We start from the raw sequence: 23428 nt of genomic DNA, 5'->3' as shown, positions 1-23428 counted from the left end.
CACTTTTTTTCTTACAGAGATAAAGTGTGTGTATGTCGGGCGGGGGGGCTTCTACACTTTTTTCAGTGTGTGGGAGACCAAGCTTAAATCTGGATCACACATATAGCAGAGCAATACACCAAGTGACCTATTTCTCTACCCCTAGGGTTCCCACCCCCTTTTATATTTTGTCTTAATGAAAGAGATACAGAGACAAAGATCAGAGCTCTGCTCAGCTCTGGTTTATGGTGGTGCCAGGGACTGAACTGATGACCTCAAAGCCTTGTGCATGAAAGTATTTGACTAACCATTATGCTGTCTCCCCAGTCTTCTTTTTTTTTTTTAATGAAATTTAATCTTTATTTACTGGATAGACACAGCCAGAAATTGAGAGGGAAAGTAAGGTTATAGAGAGGGAGAGAGACACCTGCAACACTTCTTCACCACTCGTGAAGCTTTCCTCTGCAGGTGGGGACCAGGGACTCTAGCCTGGCCCCTTGCACACTGTAATATGTGCGCTTAACCAGGTGTGCCACCACCTGGCCCCTCTCCCCAGTCGTCTTTATTTTATTTTTTTCTTTTAACTCAATTCCTCCCAAATGGTCTTGATATGTCTAGTGTTGTTGCCTTTTTAAAAGAATTTATAATACTGTTTATCACTGTTTTGATTGTACATATACATATGTGATTGAGAGTTGGGGTGTGAAATTTGGGTTGAGATTTTTTTAAATTTTTATTTATTTATTATTGGATAGAGACAGCCAGAAATTAAGAAGGGGAGGTAGAGAGAAAGAGAGACACCTGCAGTCCTGCTTCACCACTTGTGAAGCTTTCCCCCTACAGGTGGGGACCAGGGACTTGAACCCGGGTCCTTGCACAATGCATCATGTGCCCTCAACCATATGCACCACTACTGGGCCCCAGGGTTCAGAGATTTTACACCTATGAGTGTAAGGGGAGAAGGGGGTAGAGCATCAGTGCTTGGAAACAATCGTGCAACTTTTGCAATGTAATATCTCAAAGTGAATGAAGTCACAATGTAAGAGAAATATCATGGTTTCCAATTTATTTCTCCTAAGAACATAATCTATATACAATGTACAAAATCTCCTAAAATAGGATAAGGAAAATTTTAATACAGTATATCATACTTCCAGATTGAAAGCAATGGTAAACATTTCTAAGCAATAGAAATACACAAACCGGGCAGGGGTAGATAGCATAATGGTTATGCAAACAGACTCTCATGCCTGAGATTCCAAAGTCCCAGGTTCAATCCCCTGTACCACCATAAGCCAGAGCTGAGTAGTGCTGTGGTTAAAAAAAAGAAAAAAAGAAATACACAAAACAGCTGTTAGTGGACATACATAATACTAACAAGTGGCCTGCATATCCTAGAAGCATACCATAAGTTTCAGGTTATTAAACATATCACTTTATATATTAACAATAAGCTTCCCCTTTGGTTTAAAATACTTAAGTCTGACATCATTAAACTGAGAATGCAGAGCATGGAAGTTATGGAGGAGGCTGGATGTTTAGCTGTCACTGGCACCAAGGAGCTGCGATTTTTGTCATTTTCTATGATTTCACTGAAGGCTTTTCATCAGTACTTTATTCCTATAAAGCAAACAGAATACATATATTTTGACACTTACCAAGAAGAAATGCCAACTTGCATCATTTTAAATATCAAGAACCCCACTCCTGAAACACCAATAAGATTATCCTCAAACTTGGACAGAATATTCACCACAGAAGAGATCCAAAAGGCCAAGAAACACATGAAAAAATGCTCCAAGTCTCTGATTGTCAGAGAAATGCAAATCAAGACAACAATGAGATATGACTTCACTCCTGTGAGAATGTCATACATCAGAAAAGGTAACAGCAGCAAATGCTGGAGAGGGTGTGGGGTCAAAGGAACCCTCCTGCATGGCTGGTGGGAATGTAAGTTGGTCCAACCTCTGTGGAGAACAGTCTGGAGAACTCTCAGAAGGCTAGAAATAGACCTACCCTATGACCCTGCAATTCCCCTCCTGGGGATATATCCTAAGGAACCCAACACACCCATCCAAAAAGATCTGTGTACACATATGTTCTTGGCAGCACAATTTATAATAGCCAAAACCTGGAAGCAACCCAGGTGTCCAACAACAGATGAGTGGCTGAGCAAGTTGTGGTATATATACACAATGGAATACTACTCAGCTGTAAAAAATGGTGACTTCACCATTTTCAGCCGATCTTGGATGGACCTTGAAAAAAATCATGTTGAGTGAAATAAGTCAGAAACAGAAGGATGAATATGGGATGATCTCACTCTCAGGCCAAAGTTGAAAAACAAGATCAGAAAAGAAAACACAAGTAGAACCTGAAATGGAATTGGCATATTGCACCAAAGTAAAAGACTCTGGGGTGGTTGGGTGGGTGGGGAGAATACAGGTCCAATTAAGGATGATAAATGACATAGTGGGGGTTGTATTGTTAAATGGGAAACTGGGGAATGTTATGCATGTACAAACTATTGTATTTACTGTTGAATGTAAAACATTAAAAAAAAAGCAATATGAAGGGAGGGTGGAAGAGGTAACATCAAGAAGTTTTACCCTTCTTTTTTGTGTGTGTGTTCCAGTACCTACTATATTTCATATCTATTACCAAATGACCTGCATTTCTCTGAGTGACAATTACTGCATGGGTTTGCTAATAAAAAAAAAAAAGATTATCCTCAAGATTTAGAATTATGAGTGAGAAGAAGGCAGCCATGTTATCAAGGAATGGCCATCAGTCAAGTTATGTCTGTTAATCCCCGTCCTGTGAATATTTAGGAAACCCTTTCACCATCTTCTCAGTATCCCCCTACATGTTACTAAAATCCTGTCCAAAGTGACTTCAGTTCTGTTCAACAGACATGGCAGAAAGAGGAAGCAATTACAGAAGCCAGACCTTCTACCTTCTGCAACCCTCAATGACCCTGGGTCCATGCTCCCAGAAGAATAGAGAATGGGAAAGCTATCAGGGGAGGGGGTGGGTTATGGAGATTGGGTGGTGGGAATTGTGTGGAATTGTACCCCTCCTACCCTATGGTTTTGTTAATTAAATCTTTCTTAAATAAAAATAAATAAATAAATAAATAAATAATAAAAAAATAAAAGACATGGCAGAAAGAGAACTGCTGCAGGAAGCAGGACAACTAAGAGGGAGAAAAGTCAAGTATACACTCATTCCTGACTGTGGAGGACAGCAACCAGGCCAGATTCTAAGGGGCTGCTACTCTAGGCTGGTAGAGAAGGCAAGTCTAGCCTACGGAGCACACTCCCACTTCAGGTTTATATTCCCTGCCAGCTTCCCAAGACCCATGGTGCTAATGACATCAAAGATGGGCCCCCAGCATGGCAACAGAGGTCTGAATGAAGTCTGGGAAAGTTCGGGCACAAAAAGCCATCCTTCTATTCTCAGTCTCCTTAGTCCTCATCCTGTCTCCAGCACAAACTAAACAGAAAGTAAGCTTTATCCTATGCAACACAAAAGAAATTTAAATTTCCTTTAGCATCCTACTGCTCTAAGTCTATAGTTGTGCTTGCAGAAAAAATAGCTCCCTCCCATTGCAATCTCTATTCTGCTCTTCAGCAACTAACACTAAATGATCTCATTTTATATATAAAAAAAAAAACTGTTTAAACATTCTATACTCCTTCCAATCTTTTAAATCACAGTTCTGTGTGCTCACCTTCCCGCTCCCAAAGATAACCACTAGAGTTATCACAAGTCTTAGAAACAGTTTGCTTGCTTCTGTTTCCCCACCCGCCAAGTTATGTGTATAGCTTCATTTATTTATTTTTAATTCATTATTTTCCCTTTTGCTGCCCTTGCTGTTGTAGTTATTATTGTTGTTGTCATTGTTAGATAGGACAGAGAAAACTGGAGAGAGGAGGGAAAGACAGAGAGGGGGAGAGAAAGATAGACACTTGCAGACCGGCTTCACCACTAGTGAAGTGACTCCCCTGAAGGTGGGGAGCCAGGGGCTCGAACCCGGATACTTCTGCCAGTCCTTGCAGTTTGTGCCACATGTGCTTAACCCTCTACGCTCCCACAGCTTCACTTTTTATCATTTCATTTCCACACAAGCACATTTTCCTCACTGACTTCATACTTCATATTCTTTGCCCTCTTAATAAATCCCTAAAATAGCATTGTTCCTCGAGGCTGTTCCCTATTCTAGGGACTATTATCTTTATCAATACTTTAATGGGCAATAATTTATTTACTTGCTTATTATCTTCAATGGCCCATCAACCAGACAATGGGCTATGGGACTCTAGATTCTTTATTCCTACACTCCAGGAATTTTTTTTTTTTACTTTTGCATATGCACATTTTTTCTTTAAAAAAAAAGTGCTTTATAAAATATAAGCACAAAGGCTTTTGGGGATAAAATATACTTTAGGCATCTAACCTTGTTGATTTCTTTTTTAAATTTGACCTTTGCACTCCTTCAGATTCAATTTTCTTTAGATGTGGACATGGAGGCCCAGAAAAAGGGCAAGTGTCAAGCTACTGACATGATTGTTGGTTGGCAAGACTGCGGGACTGGCTATTCCTGCTGTTGCCTTTTAAAAGAATATCCCCTTCACATCTCTCCAACTTCTTTGTCAATCTTAGTGGCTAATTAAGGAATGAGCAGGGAGAGTGAAGAGTGGAGGGGTAGAGAAGAGAGAGGAAACCTTAATAGTTTCTGCAGAGAACAAATTTACCAGGTCCCTTCCCACAGATCTACTTCTCATAGATCAGTCTTTCTCTTTAGTACATTGATTTTGGTAACCCATGGAGTGGTCCAAAGGCTAAACTATTAGGACTCTCAAATGCAGTCCTGAGTTTGATTCCTGGCATTGCATGTGCCAGAGTGATGCTATGGTTTTCTATCTCATATGAACAAACATGTTTTAATCTAGTGGGGAAAAAAAAAACCCTCAGGTGTATTAACTTAATTTTCAAAAATGTCTTAATATGAAAATGGACATCATGTGGTCCAGGAGGTGGCGCAGTGGATAAAGCATGGATTCTCAACCTTGAGGCCCTGAGTTTGATCCCCGGCAGCACATGTACCAGAGTGATGCTGTTTTTTTCTCTCCTTCTATCTTTCTCACGAATAAATAAATGCTGGATGGTGGCACACCTGGTTGAGCACATGTTATAATGCTTAAGGGTCTGGGTTTGAGCCCTCGTCCCCATCTGCAAATGGAAAACTTCATTAGCAGTGAAGCAGGGCTGCAGGTGACTCTCTGTCTCTCTCCCTCTCCATCTCTTCTTCTCTCTCAGTCCAATGATAAAGAAATTTTTTTTTAAGTAGACTTATTTCCCACCATTTTCTGTCAAAAGGAAGTGACAAATTTTACCATATCCAAAGTTCTTTCACAGCATTAGCACTGATACATACACTGAAAAGTAACGACTCCTCCTTTCTAGCTAATTTAATTCTTTCCCCTTTTTTTCATCTTAAACCAGAGCATTGCATAGGTTATGCTGGTGTCAGGGATTAAACCTGGAACTTGAAGCATCAGGGATCAAAATGCTATATTCCCAGCCTTCAAGAAACTGTTATTTTTTTTAGACTTGTGGAATGGGAGGCAGTACAGTAGATGACAAGGCATTGCATGTGTCAGAGTGGTGCTCTGGTTCTCTCCCACTTGCTCACTCATAAATAAAAATATATTTTGGGGCTGAGGAGAAAGCATAATGGTAAGTCACAGGGTCAATCCACATACCACCAGGGCCAAGGTATGCTTAGTCTTTGCCTCTTTTATTATAAATAAATATTTTATCTTTTTATTTTTAATTGTTGGCATTATATTTACTTATTAGATAGACAGTCAGAAATCAAGAGGGAAAGGGGTGATAGAGGAGAAAGACAGAGAGGCACCTGCAGCCGTTTCACCACTCCCGAAGCCTTCCCCCTGCAGGTGGGGACCCAGGCCCTTGAGCATTGTAATGTGTGCTCAGCCAGGTGCGCCACCAGCTGGCCCCAGTATTTTACCTTTAATGAAAAAGAATAATACAGAACGAATAGAGCACTGCTCAGTTCTGGTATATGGCTGGTGGTATAGAGGACAGAAACAGGTATGAAAGCCTCAGGCATGAAAGTCATTTGCATAACCATTATGCGGTCACCTCTGCCCCTAGATAAATATCTTAAAAGAAAGGAGGGGGGGGAGTCAGGCAGTAGCGTACCAGGTTAAGCGCAGGTGGCGCAAAGCACAAGGACCAGTGTAAGGATCCTGGTTCGAGCCCCTGGTTCCCCACCTGCAGGGAAGTTGACAAGCAGTGAAGCAGTGAAGCAGGTCTGCAGGTGTCTCCCCCTGCAGACCTGCTTCTCCCCCTCCTCTCTCCTATCCAACAATAACATCAATAACTACAACAATGACAACAAAAGGGATTCAATATATATATATATATATATATATATATATATAGTTTTTTTTTTTTTTTTACCAGAGCACTGCTCAGCTCTGGCTTATGGTGGTGTGGGGGATTGAACCTGGGACTCTGGAGCCTCAGGCATGAGTCTCTTTGCATAACCATTATGCTATCTACCCTCTGCCCTGGCACACCTGGTTGAGCACAAGTTACCTGTGAGCAAGGACTTGAGTTCAAGCCCCCAGACCCTGCAGGAAGGTAACTTTACAAGTGAAGCAGACCTGCAGGTATCTCTGTGTATCTCCTCCTTCTCTCTCGAATTTTGTGTCTATCAAATATTTTTTAAAAAATATTTATTTATTTATTCCCTTTTGTTTGCCTTGTTTTACTGTTGTTATTGATATAATTGTTGTTGGATAGGAAAGAGAAATCTAGAGAGGATACAGAGATCTAGAGGAAGACAGAGGGGGAGAGAAAGATAAGACACCTACAGACCTTGCTTCACAGCTTGTGAAGTAAACCTCCTGCAGGTGGGGAGCTGGGGATTTGAACCGGGATTCTTGCGCGGGTCCTTGCGCTTTGCACCATCTGCACTATCACTCGACTCCCCAAATAAATACTTTTTTTCTTTTTAATTTTTTTTTTATTATTTTACCAGAGCACTGCTCAGCTCTGGCTTCTGGTGATGCAGGGGACTGAACCTGAGACTTTGGTGCCTCAGGCATGAGAGTTTCTTTGCATAACCATTATGCTATCTAACCCCACCCAATAAATAATTATTTAAAAGGACAATCTAAAACAGTCAACAACAACAACAAAACCCCCAAACTTTTCTTTGATACGAGGCATTCTCATTAGACTGACTACTGAGGAAGGGCTTTTTCTTTTTTCCTACTACTTCTGCATAGTACATATATTTGAAATGCCAATAATTACACAAAGTTGTTCCAGAATTTTTTTTTTTGTCTCCAGGCTTATCGCTGGAGCTTAGTGCCTTCACTAAGAACCCACTGCTCCTGGTGACCTTTTTTCCCTCCCTGTTTTGTTGGATAGGAAAGAGAGAAATTGAGGAGGGAGGGGAAGACAGACCCCTTGCAGGTGGGGAGGCAAGGTCTCAAACCCGGATTCTTAAGCTTCCATACTATGTGCGCTCAACCCAGTGTGCCATTGCCCGGTGCGCCCTCCCCCCCACCCACCCCGCCCCCCAATCATGGGTCTCCAAGTAGATGCCTTAAGGCGTACTTGCACAGTTTACATATGCTCGTTTCTCTCCTGTATATATTCGCTTTCACAACTCCCCCACAACCAGTAGGCACACCACCCGCGTTTAGTCTGTAGAAAAGGTCAAGGTTATTACTTTTGGATGCATTTGGGACACAACATGTTGTCTTCCAGGTCCGGGGGTGGAAAAGTGCAGGCAGGAAGCAAGAAGAGAGCACACACTCGCCCTTCTTCTTCAGGTACCCAGACTTGTCCCGCGTGAAACTGCAGGCGAACCCAGCCTTTTCTGTTTGTAGAGAAACTTCTCCCATGAACGACACACCACTTGTCACCTGAGGAAGGAAGCCAAATTCAGTATGAACACAGCACTTCCAAATTATACTGATGATGGCCTTTGGTTCTACTTTCTCAGTTGCCAGCTTCAAGTTATAAAGCCTCAAACCCTAATTTCACTTATTCTTTTTTTTCTAACTTTTTAATATTTATTTATTTTCTCTTTTGTTGTCCTTTACTGTTGTTAGTTATTATTGATGCCGTCGTTGTTAGATAGGACAGAGAAATGGAGAGAGGACGGGAAGACAGAGAGGGGGAGAGAAAGCTAGACACCTGCAGACCTGCTTCGCCGCTTGTGAAGTGACTGACTCCCTTGCAGGTGGGGAGCTGGGGGCTCAAACCAGTTTTTTTTTTTAACCAGAGCACTGTTCAGCTCAGGTTTATGGTGGTGCGGAGGACTGAACCTGGGACTCTGAAGCCTCAGGCATGAGAGTCTGTTTGCATAACCATTATGCTTTCTACCTTCTGCCTAAATTCACTTATTCTATTCTGTTCTCCTTTAGTATAGAAGGCACAATAGTTTGTTAAAACTTCAGAAAAGAGGTAGCCCAGTGTATGATACCTACCGGACTTCCCTGGGGAGACAACCCCACCAATGTGTTCTGGAGCCCTGCTTCCCCAGAGCCCTGCCCTACCAGGGAAAGAGAGACAGGCTGGGAGTATGGATCGATCTGTCAACACCCATGTTCAGCGGGGAAGCAGTTACAGAAGCCAGACCTTTCACCTTCTGCACCCCATAATGACCCTGGGCCCATACTCCCAGAGGGATAAAGAATAGGAATGTTATCAGGGGAAGGGATGGGATACAGAGTTCTGGTGGTGGGAATTGTACTGCTCTTGTCAGTGTTCCCATTTTATAAAAAAAAAAAAAAAAAAAAAAAGACTTGCATATTAGTGGCCCCCAGGTTCAATCCCCAGCCCTTCTATATACTGGTCTCTCACTCTCACACAAAAAGTGGCAAGGCTGCGGAACCAGTTTAGCTGGTGATTTTAGGATTTGCATGGCAGAGGCTCCCAGTTTAATCCCTGGTGTGGCATGTACCAGAATGGTGCTCTTACTCCTCTTTCTCTCGTATCATTTAAATATTAAAGTCTTAAGAACTTCTAATATCCAGTTTACCAAAGCCAGAACTGAGCAGGGCTCTGGTCTCTTTAATACTTCTCTACCCATCTTAGTTTTTCAGCTGCCTCATGCTAACCAGTTTAATTCTAGCTCCTATAATCTATGGGATTATCACTGGTCTATTTTATGATGAGGAAACTACAAACTAGATTAAACAAATTGATGGTGTATTCTCTCTTGAGAAGTGTTGCTTATGCTTTAGGTGTTACAGGTTTATCCCTGAACATGTGTAGATACATTATGATCACTAGCAGATGACACCTATTAGGTTATGACAAAAGTCATGATACATTTCTACAACAAAAACTATAGGAGGAAAAAAAACCTTCATGCCTTTTCTGACATTACTTGTCACTTAAGAGTAACTAGACCTAGGGTTCTAATTCTGATAGCCTGTTTTATAATCGGCCTTTTAATTTATTTTTTTCTTCTTTTATACCAGAGAACTGCTCAGCTCTTGCTTTATGGTGGTGAGGGGGATTTGAGCCTGGGACTTTGGAGCCTCAGGCATGAGAGTGTCTTTGCATAACCATTATGTTATCTACACCCACCCTGCCTTTTAATCTCTTAGAGGCAAGTGGGGGCTGGGTGGTGGCTCACCTTGCTGAGTGCACGTTATAGTGCGCAATGGCAAGGACCTGGATTCAAGCCTCAAGGACCCAGATTCAAGCTTCCAGTCCCACCCGCAGAGAGTTTTGAGAGTGGTGAAGCAGTGCTGCAGGTCTCTCTCTTTTTTTAAAGTTTTTAATTATATTTATTTATTGGACAGAGACAGCCAGAAATAAAGAGGGAAGGGGTGATAGGAGAGAGATATCTGCAACACTGCTTCATCACTTGCAAAGCTTTCCCTCTGCAGGTGGTGACTGGGGGCTCAAACCTAGGTCCTTGAGCATTGTAACATGTGCACTCAACCAGGTACAGCACCACTGGCCACCCTCTCTCCCTACCTTCCCTCCTGATTTCTAGCTTTCTACCCAATAAATCAATCAATAAAAATAATTTTTAAAAAATAAAGGCAAGAGGGCTGGAGAGCCTATGGTAATGATTATGCAAAAGACTTTACAGACTGAGATTTGGGAAGTCCTAGGTTCAAACCCCAGCACCACCCTAGGTCAGAGCTGTTCCATTATGGCAATTAATTTAGAGCAGTGATTGTCAGACTACATTATCAGCATTATTGGGAGCTATTTAGGAAGTTGTCAGAAAGGCAAATTCCTAGACCCCTTACTTCTCACTGCATCAGAAACTCTGGGTAGGACCCAGGTCTAACCAGTCCTTCAGGTGATTTCAAAATATTCTAGAATTGACCAGAGGTGAATAATATCAAATTAACATATCAGATAGATAGATCAGAAATAGCTCTCAGTATTGTACTTACCACCAGATTTCTGTGCTGACGGCTTTTGTACTTTTTCTGCTTTTCCAGACATGGCTCCAGTGCTAGCGCAGGAGGGAGATGACGTATCAACTCCTTCAAGCAAAGTGGTAGGCCCTTCAAGAGGAGACACTTCTTCCTTAATGGGAGGAGTCACTCTGAGAGGATTCATCCCCACCAAACTTTCTGGAGTTATTTCTCCCAGGTCCAGCCTTGCTTCCCTTTGTGATTGTGTCAGGATCCTGGCCTCCTTTGCATTATTAGGGAAGTCCTACAAATAGAATTTCAAAGATAAAAGGATATCAGAAAAGCAGCAGAATTTTCAATTCTTTGCAGAGCTTGCGAAAAGTGAAGTAGTGGAACCCAACACACCCATCCAAAATGATCTGTGTACACATATGTTCTTGGAAGCACAATTTGTAATAGCCAAAACCTGGAAGCAATCCAGGTGTCCAACAACAGATGAGTGGCTGAGCAAGTTGTGGTATATATACACAATGGAATACTACTCAGCTGTAAAAAATGGTGACTTCACCGTTTTCAGCCAATCTTGGATGGACCTGGAAAAAATCATGTTGAGTGAAATAAGTCAGAAACAGAAAGATGAATATGGGATGATCTCACTCTCAGGCCGAAGTTGAAAAACAAGATCAGAAAAGAAAATACAAGTCGAACCTGAAATGGAATTGTATTACACCCAAGTAAAAGACTCTGGGGTGGGTGGGTGGGGAGAATACAGATCCATGAAAGATGATAAATGACATAGTGGGGGTTGTATTGTTAAATGGGAAACTGGGGAATGTTATGCATGTACAAACTATTGTATTTACAGTTGAATGTAAAACATTAATCCCCCAATAAAGAAGTAAATTAAAAAAAAGAAATTATAAGAAAAAGAAGATAACATAATGGTTATGCAAAGAGACTTTCATGCCTGGGGCTCCAAGTACCATATTCAGTCCCTAGCACTACCATAAACCAGAGTTGAACAGTGCTGTTAAAAAATAAATTTGGGGGCTGGGGTAGATAGCATAATGTTCATGCAAACAGACTCTCATGCCTGAGGCTCCAAAATCTTTGGTTTAATCTCTTGCACCAGCATAAACCAGAGCTGATGAGTGCTCTGGTAAAAATAATAAATAAATAAATAAATAAATAAATAAATAAATAAATAGATAACCATTATGCCATCTACCCCCACACTTCATAAATATTTTTTAAATTTTTAATTTATTTATTTCCTTGTGTTGCCCTTGTTTTTTACTGTTGTGGTTATTATTGTTGTTAATATTGTCGTCATTGTTCGATAGGACAGAGAGAGGGAAAGACACCTGTAGGCCTGCTTCACCACTAGTGAAGTGACTCCCCTGCAGATGGGGAGACAGGGGCTGGAACCGGGATCCTTACGCCAGCCCTTGAGCTTTGCGCCACCTGCGCTTAAGCCATTGCACTACTCTCTGACTCCCCACACTTCATAAATATTTAAGAGGCTTGAAAAACCCTCTGGATCACTCTCTTACATCTGAATTTCTGGTTTTCTCAATCCAGTAAGTAAAGGTAATAAGATACATAGGCCTGGGGAGGCAGTATATTTTGCAAACAAACTTGATGTCTGAAGCTCTGAGTAACCAGATTTAATTCCTAGCACCACCAGAAGCCAGAGCTGAGCAGTGGGCTGGCAGGAAGAAAACAAATAAAAGGGGTGTGTGGGGGGGGTGAGAGGCAGAGGAGTCCAGTTCACACAACAAACTTACGTGACTAAGACTGAGGCCCCAAGTTCCACCCCTGCCATCACCACAAACCAGAGCTGAACAGTATTCTGGTAAAAGTAGGAAAAAGTATTTAAGAAGAGGAAGAGAAAGGAAAAGAGGAGGAGGTAGGTAGCATAATGATTATGCAAAGAGACTCTCATGCCTGAGGCTCCAAAGTCCCAGGTTTAATCCCCTGCACCACCACAGCTGAGCCAGTGCCCTGGTAAAACAAACATAAATAAATAAACTTTAAAAAGTTTTTTTTTTTAAAGATGTAGAAAAGTAGGGGGAAGGAATAGCTAAATAAGTGCTCTACTCACTTTTTGGTGATTAATCAGGATGAGAACTAAACCTTTAACTGTATCAGATTCCCACTAGCTACTTACCGTTTGATTTGGATAGGCATGGTCACAGATTCTCTTATACACTTCTAATTTCTAAAACAAGAGAAAATTTAGTTAATAATCAAAGTAAGGTTATTTAATTTAGTTAATTTAGAAAATTTAGTTAATAATCAAAGTATCTCACCCTCCTCCCAATAGCTAGATCTTCTAACTAGTCTCTCACCTGGCCTTTGGTACTCAAGTTTAACTCACGGGACCATGCCCGAACAATGTCTCGGTGAAGCAGGTATACAGGAGGCATTTTAGAGGGCAGTGGAGGAATTGATATCTTCTTCTTTTTTTCTGTGTCATCATCTTGTGAAAAGAAGGCTGAAGGAGAATGAGACAAAATTAGTAATAACTAACTTTTGTGCAGCTTTTGAAAAATGCCGAAAGTAGCAGGCTGGGAGGTGGTGCAGATAAAGTTCAATCTCTAACATCACATGTGACAATGATGTTCTAGTCCTCTCTAACATTTTTATTTATTGTTTGTTTATTTATTTATTTTCTTGCCTCCAGGGTTATTGCGGGGGCTCAGTGCGAATCCACTGCTCCTGGAGGCTATTTTCCCCCTTTTGTTGCCCTTGTTTTATCCTTATTGTGGTTATTATTGTTGTTATTGATGTCATTGGATGGGACAGAGAGAAATCAAGAGAAGAGGGGAAGACAGAGAGGGAGAGAAAGACAGACACCTTCAGGTGCAGACACCGCTTATGAAGTGACCCCCCAGCAGGTGGGAGCTGAGGGCTCCTTGCTTTGGGCCAAGTGCGCTTAACCTGCACTTGGTAGCCCAACCCCTGTTTATTTATTTTTAAGGAGAGAGATAAAGATACAGAGAGAGACCAAAGCATTGCTCAACTCTGGCTTATGGTGGTGCATGGGATAGAACCTGGGGCTTTTTTTTTTTTTAATTATTATTCATCTATTGAGGCCAAATGATGGTATACCTGACTGAATGCACACACAAGGATCCAGGTTCAAGTTCCCAGCCCCTACACCTCCAGAAGAAAGCTTCATAAGAAGTAGGGTTGCTGATGTCGATTTCTCTCTCCTTTATATCTCACCCTTCCCTTTCAATTTCTGTCCAATAAAAAAATTAAAAAGGAAAAAAGAAAAGAAAGAGAGAAAGAGAAAAAGAAAGGAAGGGAGGAAGGAAGGAAAGGTGGTGGGGGCAGATGGTGGTGTACCTGGTTGAGCATACATGTTACAGTATGAAGAATCTGGCTTCAAGCCCCTGTCCCCGACTGCAGGGGGAAAGCTCTCTATCCAATAAATAAGTTATTTTTTAAATTTAAAAATGATACATTTACTAGTAAGGGCTGGGGGGAGAGACGTGTTTTGAGTATTTAACTCAGGACCTCATACTTGAGAATCCAGCATTTTATGAACTGCTCCACCTCCCGGGAGGTGATAGAAATGTCAGCGTGTGCCTAGTCCTTTTACCATGAAACAAAACAAACCCACCAAAATACATCACACAACTACTAATAAGCAAATTGCTCTCCACTTTCATTGTTAACAGACAGCTGCTTCAAACATAAATTCACCATTCAGTAAAAACAGAGACCACACCTCAACAGATAAAAGGGCACTAACAGTCCCTAGATTTAGGGTGCACACACTAGTTAGGTGAGTGTTGGCATTTTACCCTATTACACTAATTGTTATATGTAAATGACAGTACACACCACCACAAAATTCAGCAAGCAAAGTAGTAAGTAGTATTCTCACTTTTCCGAACAGAAAGTGGAGTTTCAAAAATATGGTTTTCAGGGTTTGGGTGGTGTGGCATGCAGTTGAACATAAATGTTATCATGTAGATGGATGGACCCTGGTTCAAGAACCTGCTCCCCACCCATAGAGGGAAAGTTTATTTTTATTTTTTATTGTTGTAGTCGTTATTGAATAGGACAGAGAGAAATGGAGAGAGGTGGGGAAGACAGAGAGGGGAAAAGAAAGACAGATACCTGCCTCACTGCCTGTGAAGTGATTCCCCTGCAGGTGGGGAGCTGGGGACTCAAACGGGGATTCTTATGCCTGTCCTTGCGTATTGCGCCACTTGCGCTTAACCAGCTGTGCTCCCAGAGGGGAAGTTTAAAAGCAGTGAAATAGAGCTACAAAAGCCCCCACCCCCAACACACACACATACACATCTTCCCTGCACCCACCAATTTCTCTTTGCCCTCTAAAGAAAAAAGAGAGAGAGAGAGAGGGTTGTCCGAAATGGTGGATTCATTATACTGAGCTCCAGCGATAACCCTGGTAACAATTAAGGTCCCAGCTTCAATTCCTTGCCATAAATCAGAACTGAGCAGTGCTCTGGTGGAAAAATACGACAAATGTTTCATCCCTGTGTTACTGAACATTGGGAGATGATCCTCTAATTCTAAGCAGTGAGTGATGACAAAATTAGAGCCAAATATCTTGCAGGAGGAGTTTGGAGACGGGAAGAAAAAAGTTTTAGCAGAGTGGTCTTGGAGATGGCAAAGCGGATAAAGAATTGGACTCTCAAGCATGAGGTCCCGAGTTCAGTCCCCAACAATGCACGTAACAGAGTGGTGTCTGGTTATTTCTTTCTCTCCTACCTTTCTTACCAATAAATATAAAAATCTTAAAAAAAAAAAAGTTTTGACAGAAGTGAACCGGAGATAGTCTTCCAGTAGAAGAGATTTAAGCAAGGCTTTGAAGCACTATTCGCAGAGCAGAGGACAGTAACAAATTTCTCCTAATCCTTCAGAAAAATCCATTGGACTTTTCAAGACCTGAGGTAATGGAATCTGAGGGCTTGTGGACTTCTTACCATCTGAGTACTTCCCATTTCTTTTTCGTTTTGTCCTCTTTGGGGCAGTTTCTTGTGAATCAGATGTACTTGGTTCATCAGTAGTCTGACATTCCATTAACATTGTTGTGCCCTGGAATGTTCCATTTCTTTCACTCAGTTTCTCTGTGGAGTTCCACTGTGGGTAGAGGAGCTACTCAATCACTACTCCAGTGTCCAACCCACCACAAACACCTTCCTTCTCGCCTTAAGATAACTCATATTAAAATAACTCATATACAATGTGCCAAGACAAAGGTGCAGATTCTATTTTGGGTATGATCTTAATACCAGTTTCCAAGATAAGGAAGCAATATCACTGAAATGGGAAAAGGTACCTTTGAAAGTATAAGACTGGCACAAACTATATAGAATAAAGCAGCATTTATAGGAAACACCTTTATATCACCTATTACAATCTTTCATCTCTTTTCCCAAATTCTTGATCTCTTTCACATAAATAAGCTTCCCATACTGTTATCAGACGAATCTATACAAAGTTTTATTGCTTTTTGTATGAAGATATAAAAATAAACAAATGTCTTTAATACACCCACCAGTCTCTTAGCACTCATGCCAGCCTCCACTTTTAACTACTCTCTAGTGTCCCAAAATCCAGCCACAGAACTCTTTCCTTTCCAACTTAAATCACTTTAGCTTTCAAGAGAAACCGCTCACCGTCAACCCCACCCACTTCTTAAATCCTATTCCTTTTCCTAAATCTCAAAAATAAAATAAGTCTTAGCTAGCATCAGATCTACGAAGAACTCGACCCCACCTTTAGTGGTCAATTTACATTTCCACGGAGTGACTAGGTAAACGCCCAGATTCTTCATTAGACTTTAAGATCTGCTAGGGTAGAATTTCTTTGCCTCCCATCAGAGAGGCTCTATGGATTAATCAAAAATGAAACAAACTGAAAGTAGAGGGTGAGATGGAGAGACACCTGTAGCCCTACTTCACCACTCAAGAAGTTGTGTCCCCCCTCCCCCCCTCCACAGCCAAGCAGGTGGGGACCAGGGGCTTGAACCATAATACTTAAGCACTGTAATGTGTGCACTTAAACAGGTGTGCCGCCCCTGGCCTCTACTTTCTTTCCCCATTAATTCTTATAACAATTACTTTGCTTTTCAGAAAAGCTGAGGCTCAGAGGTCACCTAACTACAGGCACATGGATAAGCAAGCAAGATAAAATAGAGATTAAATTCCAGCCAGCTAGCTCCCCAGCCTAAATCTTTTCTAATTTCCTAGAGAGGGGAGTAGGAATAAATTAACATTTATATACCACTTTTGCATTTCTATAGCACTTTTACAGTAGCATTAAAAATTTATATTTGCATAGTTTTTATGCTAAGTTCTCTTTTTGAAAACTTGGGAGAGAGTTTAGAGAGATACTAGACTATTGCCTTGGTCTACGTGGAATAAATCGTTAAAGACTTCACTTTTTAGGTCCCACAAAAATCGTATAAATTCAGAGGGGTTAAGGGGCATTTACAGTACTCAAGTTTCCCTCTGCGTCCACACTTTCAGTCTGCGTTGCTTTTCCACACGTCTTGCTCTTTGACCTCTTTTGGCCTAGGATAAAAGGCCGGCTCGAAAGTAGCACTTTTGTTTTAGGACCTGTGTCTCTCCAGAGAAGGTGAAAAGTTTCATTCCTTCTTTCCCAAATTCAGTTCAGTTCCTTCTGTAAATTTTTGCTTTCCTCCTCCCCCTTTTCTTTTCCCCCATGCTTTTCAGTACTAGTTCCTCAATCTTTTTTCTGACAAGACAAAGCATCTGTTCAAAACCAAAACAGAAAACCTGACTTCTTAGCATTTCCTCACTCCAAAATATTGGACTGTAATCATCTTTCCCCCCCCCTTAACTAGAGGAAATTCTAAGGCATATTATTTTCTCCTGAAAACAAGGATCAGATGTACTTAGAAAAAAGAGAGAAACAACAAGAATCAACACAAGACAGTAAACAAATTCAATAAAATCGCATTTACCTCCTTATCTTCTGAATTCTCCATGCTTTGAAATGGAGCTGAAGACTTCTGGGTTTAGAAATGGCCTCTAGACCTCATGAGATTACTCCTTAGAAGTCTCCTCCCACTTTCTTCTGTTTCCTCCTCTCCCTGTCCCCTCCCCCACAATTTGTGAATGTTAAATTTGAATACTGTCTCCTCCTTGGAGGTGACTGATGGTGTGGATAAATTCGTAATACTGTCTCTGGTTTTCTTCAGTGAGAATATTACCGTGTACAAGAATCCAAGTTCAAATAAATAACAACGTATGCTGTTATTTAAAAAAAGAGTAGAAAACTCCTTTCAAAAAATTCCCAGGGGAAAACAAGTTGCTAGAAACTTCTGAATGCCATGTGTATTGAGACTTAACCATGAATTTGTGGAAACAATTAAACAAGTGACTCAATCAATTTAAATTCCTTTCCATCTGCTATTACGTAGCACTTTCCCATCTGTCAACAGCTAATAATAGTTTCTCAAGCCTCTTAAATATTTATGAAGTGTGAAGGTAAATACATAATGGCTATGCGGAGACTCTGTACCCTGAGGCTCCGAAGTCACAGGATCAATTCCTGACATCACCAATAAGCCACAGATGAGCAGTGCTCTGATAAAATAATAATAAATATATATATATACTTATGTGTGTGTTGCAAATTCTAGATCTAAAATGTTCATAATCTCTACTTTATTGGTCCCAATTTTTATTATTTTAAGTTTTATTTATTTATTTATTTATTTATTTATTATTTTTGCCTCCAGGGTTGTTGCTGAGGCTTGGTGCCTGCACTACGAATCCACTGCTCCTGGAGGTCATTTTTCTCATTTTGTTGCCCTTGTTGTTGTTATTGTTGCCACTGCTGCTGTTGTTGCATAGGACAGAGAGAAATCAAGGAGGGGAGATAGAGAGGAGAGAAAAAAATACACACCTAGACCTACTTCACCGTTTGTGAGAGAAAGAAAAGAAAAGAAGAGACGACCCGAACTGCCCCCTGCGGCTACAGACAATGACCCACATAGTAACGACTGCCACCTCTCCAGATTCAAAGGAGGTCTCGAAACTTTACATCAGGCTCAACCTGACGCTGTTGACTGGCTACCGAAGAAGGGCAAACGCTAGAAGAAGAAGAAGTGGAGGAGGGACAGCATATCATCAGATTCTCTCTAGGTTGGAAGTTTGATCTTTTGACTTTTAGGCTAAAAGAAATGGAAAGCTATTGCAAAATCCAAGACAGGGATGGGTGTGAGCATACTCTGGTTTGTATTTGTAAAAATCTTTCAACTACAATGCAATAAAGAAAAAGAAGTGGATACGGGTAGATAGCATTATGGTTATGCAAACAGACTCTCATGCCTGAGGCTCTAAAGTCCCAGATTCAGTCTGCCACACCACCAGAAACAGGAGCTGAGCAGTGTTATGGAAAAAAAAAAAAGAGGAGTCTGGCCATATGGTTAAGTGCACATGGTGCAAAGCGCAAGAAACCTCATAGGGATCCCTTTTCAAGCCCCTGGCTCCTCACCTTCAGGGTAATCGCTTCACAGGAGGTGAAGACAGTCTGCAGGCATTTATCTTTCTTTTTCCCTCTCTCCATTTCCCTCTGTCCTATCCAACAATGATGACATCAATAATAACTACAACAACAAGGGCAACAAAAGGGAAAATAAATAAATAAATTAAAAAAATCAGCAAAGAGGTTTAAAAAGAAAGAAAGAAAAAGAAGTGAGAGGGACCAGAGTAGATGAAGGTAGTTAAGTTTGGAGGTGACATCTTGTTTGTTTTGGTTTTTTTTAAGTTGTTGTTTGTCAACATTTAGTTTACTAATGATTGAGTGAGAGAGGGAGAGGGGCTAGATGAGGGTGCTCCCCATTGACTAGACATGTTACAATGTGTAAGGACCCGGGTTCAAACCCCTGGTCCTCACCTGTAAGGGGAAAAATTCCCAGACAGCAAAGCAGTGCTTCAGGTCTCTCTCTCTCTCTCTCAGATTTTACAGAGAAAGAACCAGACATTACTCTGGTACATGTGCTGCCAGGGATTGAACTCAGGACCTCAGGCTTTAGAGTCCAGTGCCTTATCCACTGCACCACCTCCCGGACTACTCTCTCCCCTTCTCTACCTCCCCCTTTATCTCAATTTCTCTTGGCTTCTATCCAATAAATAAAGGAACAGAGAGAGAGAGAGAGAGAGAGAGAGAGGAGAAAACCAGAGCACCACTCTGATGCCTGATGCTGGGGATTAAATTCTGTATCTTGTGTTTATAAATGTAACACTTTAGCAACTAAGTCACCACTATAAGCTCAACTAAGGCAATTTAAATGTAAGACTACTTGAGTGAGAATGTAGACTTGTGGTTAAGAGCACAGACTCAAAGCTAGACTGCATTTAAATCTCAACCTCCCTGTTAAAAACAGGATGATGGACCCAAAATTGAGTTGTTATCCTAATCCTCAACAAACTAAAATTTAATTACACAATTTTATCTCTCATAGAAACAAGTTTTAACCAGTCAGTCAGGAATTTCTTTATTAGTATCTGCTAGGTAATTTGCTTGACAGTTTCCTACCATCCTAAAGTGAAGTGTCCTTGTCACTAATAATCTACTTTATTGGGGGCTGGGTGGTGGCACACTTGGTTGAGCAAGCATGTTACAATGCACAAGGACCCAGGTTCAGACCCCTGGTTCCCAACTGGAGGGGAAAGCTTCATGAGTGGTGAAGCAAGGCTGCAGGTATCTTTCTGTCTTTCTCCCTCTTACCTCCCCATTCCTCTTCATTTCTGGCTGTCTTTATCAAATAAATAAATATAATAATAAAATATTTAAAAAAAAATCTATCTACTTCATCTTCCCCAACCACCCCCCCTCCTTCAGCTCTATATATGTTTTTCATGTTATACAAATTCTTGGAATCCCTTATGCTTGCTAAATTAAATGTTGTCTTGTTTGAGTAATTTTTGGTTAGTTAAACTGATGTTTTTCTTTGTTTGCTTTGCTTTGTTTTAAAGATAGACAGAAAGGCAGAGAGTGAAAGAGACGGAAGATGTCTCCTATGCAATGGGTGTGGACTGGAACCTGGGTCTCACAAATGGTGAAGCAGCACACTGTCCAGGCAAACTATATTACTGGTTGAAACACTTAATTTTTTTTCCTCCAGGGTTATCTCTGAGGCTCAGTGCCTGCTCTATGAATACACTGCTTCTTATTGTTTATAATTATTGTTATTATTGCTGTTATTGCTATCGTTGTTGGATAGGATAGAGAGATATGGAGAAAGGAGGGGAAGACAGAGAGGAGGAGAGAAAGACAGACACCTACAGACCTGCTTCACTGCCTGTGAAAGGATCTCCCTGCAGGTGGGGAGCTGGGGGCTCCAACCTGGATCCTTATGCCTGTCCTTGTGTTTTGCACCATGTGCTCTTAACCTGCCTGGCCCCCTAAACTCAACTCAGTAACTTATGCTTGAGAGTCCATGCTTTATCAATGGTGTCATTTTCCAGGCCAGCTTACCTTTCTTGTTCTTATTGCTACCTGGGTTATCTCTCATCATGGTACTGGTATTATGAATGCACCACTCCCAGCAGCCCCCGCCCTTTCTCCCTTTTATTTTTACTTTCTTTTTTTTTTTAAATTTATTTATTTTTATTGGGGAATTAATGTTTTACATTCAACAGTAAGTACAATAGTTTGTACATGCATAACATTCCCCAGTTTCCCATTTAACAATACAACCCCCACTATGTCATTTATCATCCTTCATGGACCTGTATTCCCCCACCCACCCACCCTAGAGTCTTTTACTTGGGTGCAATACGCCAATTCCATTTCAGGTTCTACTTGTGTTTTCTTCCCATATTCATCCTTCTGTTTCTGAATATTTCACTCAACATGATTTTTTCCAGGTCCATCCAAGATCGGCTGAAAACGGTGAAGTCACCATTTTTTTTTTTTACAGCTGAGTAGTATTCCATTGTGTATATAGACCACAACTTGCTCAGCCACTCATCTGTTGTTGGACACCTGGGTTGCTTCCAGGTTTTGGCTATTACAAATTGTGCTGCCAAGAACATATGTGTACACAGATCTTTTTGGATGGGTGTGGTGGGTTCCTTAGGATATATCCCCAGGAGAGGAATTGCAGGATCATAGGGTAGGTCCATTTCTAGCCTTTTGAGAGTTCTCCAGACTGTTCTCCACAGAGGTTGGATCAATTGACATTCCCACCAGCAGTGCAGGAGGGTTCCTTTGACCCCACACCCTCTCCAACATTTGCTGCTGTTACCTTTTCTGATGTATGACATTCTCACAGGAGTGAAGTCATATCTCATTGTTGTCTTGATTTGCATTTCTCTGACAATCAGAGAGCATTTTTTCATGTGTTTCTTGGCCTTTTGGATCTCTTCTGTGGTGATTATTCTGTCCAAGTCCTTCCCCCATTTTTGGATGGGGTTATTTGTTTTCTTGTTGTTGAGTCTGGCAAGCTCTTTATATATGTTGGTTATTAAATTGTTATCTGATGTATGGCATGTAAAGATCTTCTCCCATTGTGTGAGGGGTCTCTTGGTTTGGGTAGTGGTTTCTTTTGCTGTGAAGAAGCTTTTTAATTTGATGTAGTCCCATAGGTTTATACTTGCCTTAGTCTTCTTTGTAATTGGATTCGTTTCATTGAAGATGTCTTTGAAATTTATGCGGAAAAGAGTTCTGCCAATATTTTCTTCTAAGTATCTGATAGTTTGTGGTCTAACATCCAAGTCCTTGATCCACTTGGAATTTACTTTTGTATTTGGTGAAATAACAGTGATTCAGTTTCATTCTTATGCATGTTTCAACCCATTGTTTCCAACACCATTTGTTGAAGAGACTCTCCTTTCCCCATTTAATAGTCTGAGCCCCTTTGTCAAAGATTAGATATCCATAGGTGTGGGGGCTTTATTTTTACTTTCTATATTATTTGATAGGACAGAGAGAAATTGAGAGAGGAGAGGGGGGGGGGGACAAGAGTAAGAGAGAAAAAGACACCTGCAAACCTGCTTCAACCCTGAAGCTTCCATCCTGTAGGGAATAGGGTCAAATATGGGTCCTGTAAGGTAATGTGGTAATGTATTTGCTCTACCAGGTGCCCCACCACCTGGCCTCCAGTCTACCTTTTAATGTATCCTTTACTGAGTGTTACATATTCCTTTCCCCACCTGTAAAGTGGAAGTCATGAAAACAATTGCTCTGAGTGGTCTGGGCACAGTGGATAAAGTACTGGACTCTCAAGCATGAGGTCCGGAGTTCAATCCCCAGCAGCACATGTACCACAGTGATGTCTGGTTCTTTCTCTCTCCTCCTATCTTTATCATTAATAAATAAATAAATAATTTAAAAAAATAGCTCTGAGAGAGTGATAGAAGTGGCAAAATGGGGTGCAAGGATTCTAGTTCAAGCCCCTGGTCTGCAGGTGTCTATCTTTCTCTCCCCCTCTCTGTATTCCTTTCCTCTCTCCATTTCTCTCTGTCCTATACAACAATAAAATAACAAGGGCAACAAAAGGGAATAAATAAATATATTTTTTAAAAAGTGGCAAAATGGACTGCCACATGTTCTGAATATACAGTGGTTCATGAAGCATGAAGTGAATCAAAGGAAGATATTCTTATAACTAGAGTACTCGGGAAAGAATACAAATTGGAGAGAAGTGGACTATTTCTGCCAGATTTTTTCTTTGCTTTGATGCATTTTTTTTTCTAAAACCGAACTTTTAATTGGATAAAATTATCTGAGTTAATGAGGCCTTTTATTGTTTACCTGGAAGCAATGAGTCATCCAAAATCATCAATCTATATTTATAGGGAAACAGACAAGATTGTCTCACACACAACCACCATTTCATGTACAAAGGAATGGAGAGATCTGGTGGCTGGAGAGCCCATGGGGCTGTTGGGGTACTTGTTTGAATTTGAATCTCTCTTCACTGTGTATTAGAGAAGTTCTCAGTTTAAGTCAGTCTTAATTAGAATTGATATCTAGTTGTATTGTTTTAT

General features: G+C 41.0%; 1 protein-coding gene across 1 annotated transcript; it reads right to left on the bottom strand.

Moving 5' to 3' along the window:
* Nucleotides 1–1030: 1030 nt before the first annotated feature.
* Nucleotides 1031–17519, bottom strand: DPPA4 (developmental pluripotency associated 4). The gene is made up of 7 exons (XM_007538720.2): nt 17389–17519; nt 15383–15539; nt 12767–12912; nt 12586–12636; nt 10452–10719; nt 7754–7949; nt 1031–1599 (listed from the first exon to the last, which is right to left on the bottom strand). The coding sequence occupies exons 1-7, from the start codon at nt 17410–17412 to the stop codon at nt 1569–1571; spliced, it is 873 nt and encodes a 290-aa protein (XP_007538782.2). The 5' UTR covers nt 17413–17519; the 3' UTR covers nt 1031–1568.
* Between the last annotated feature and the right edge of the window lie 5909 nt (nt 17520–23428).

Source organism: Erinaceus europaeus, chromosome 9 (assembly GCF_950295315.1).
Source record: "Erinaceus europaeus chromosome 9, mEriEur2.1, whole genome shotgun sequence".
NCBI classification, from domain to species: Eukaryota; Metazoa; Chordata; class Mammalia; order Eulipotyphla; family Erinaceidae; genus Erinaceus; species Erinaceus europaeus.
Note: the sequence above shows the minus strand (reverse complement) of the source record. Positions and strands in the feature narration are given on the sequence as shown.

Bases quoted from the DNA above. Each gene is read 5' to 3' on its own strand.
- DPPA4 (XM_007538720.2), bottom strand. From the start codon at position 17,412: ATGGAGAATTCAGAAGATAAGGAG. The intron at 12,913-15,382 runs GTAAGAAGTCCA...ATTCTCCTTCAG, and splicing joins AAATGGGAAGTACTCAGATG to CCTTCTTTTCACAAGATGAT. The intron at 10,720-12,585 runs GTAAGTAGCTAG...TTCTATTTGTAG, and splicing joins ATGCCTATCCAAATCAAACG to GACTTCCCTAATAATGCAAA.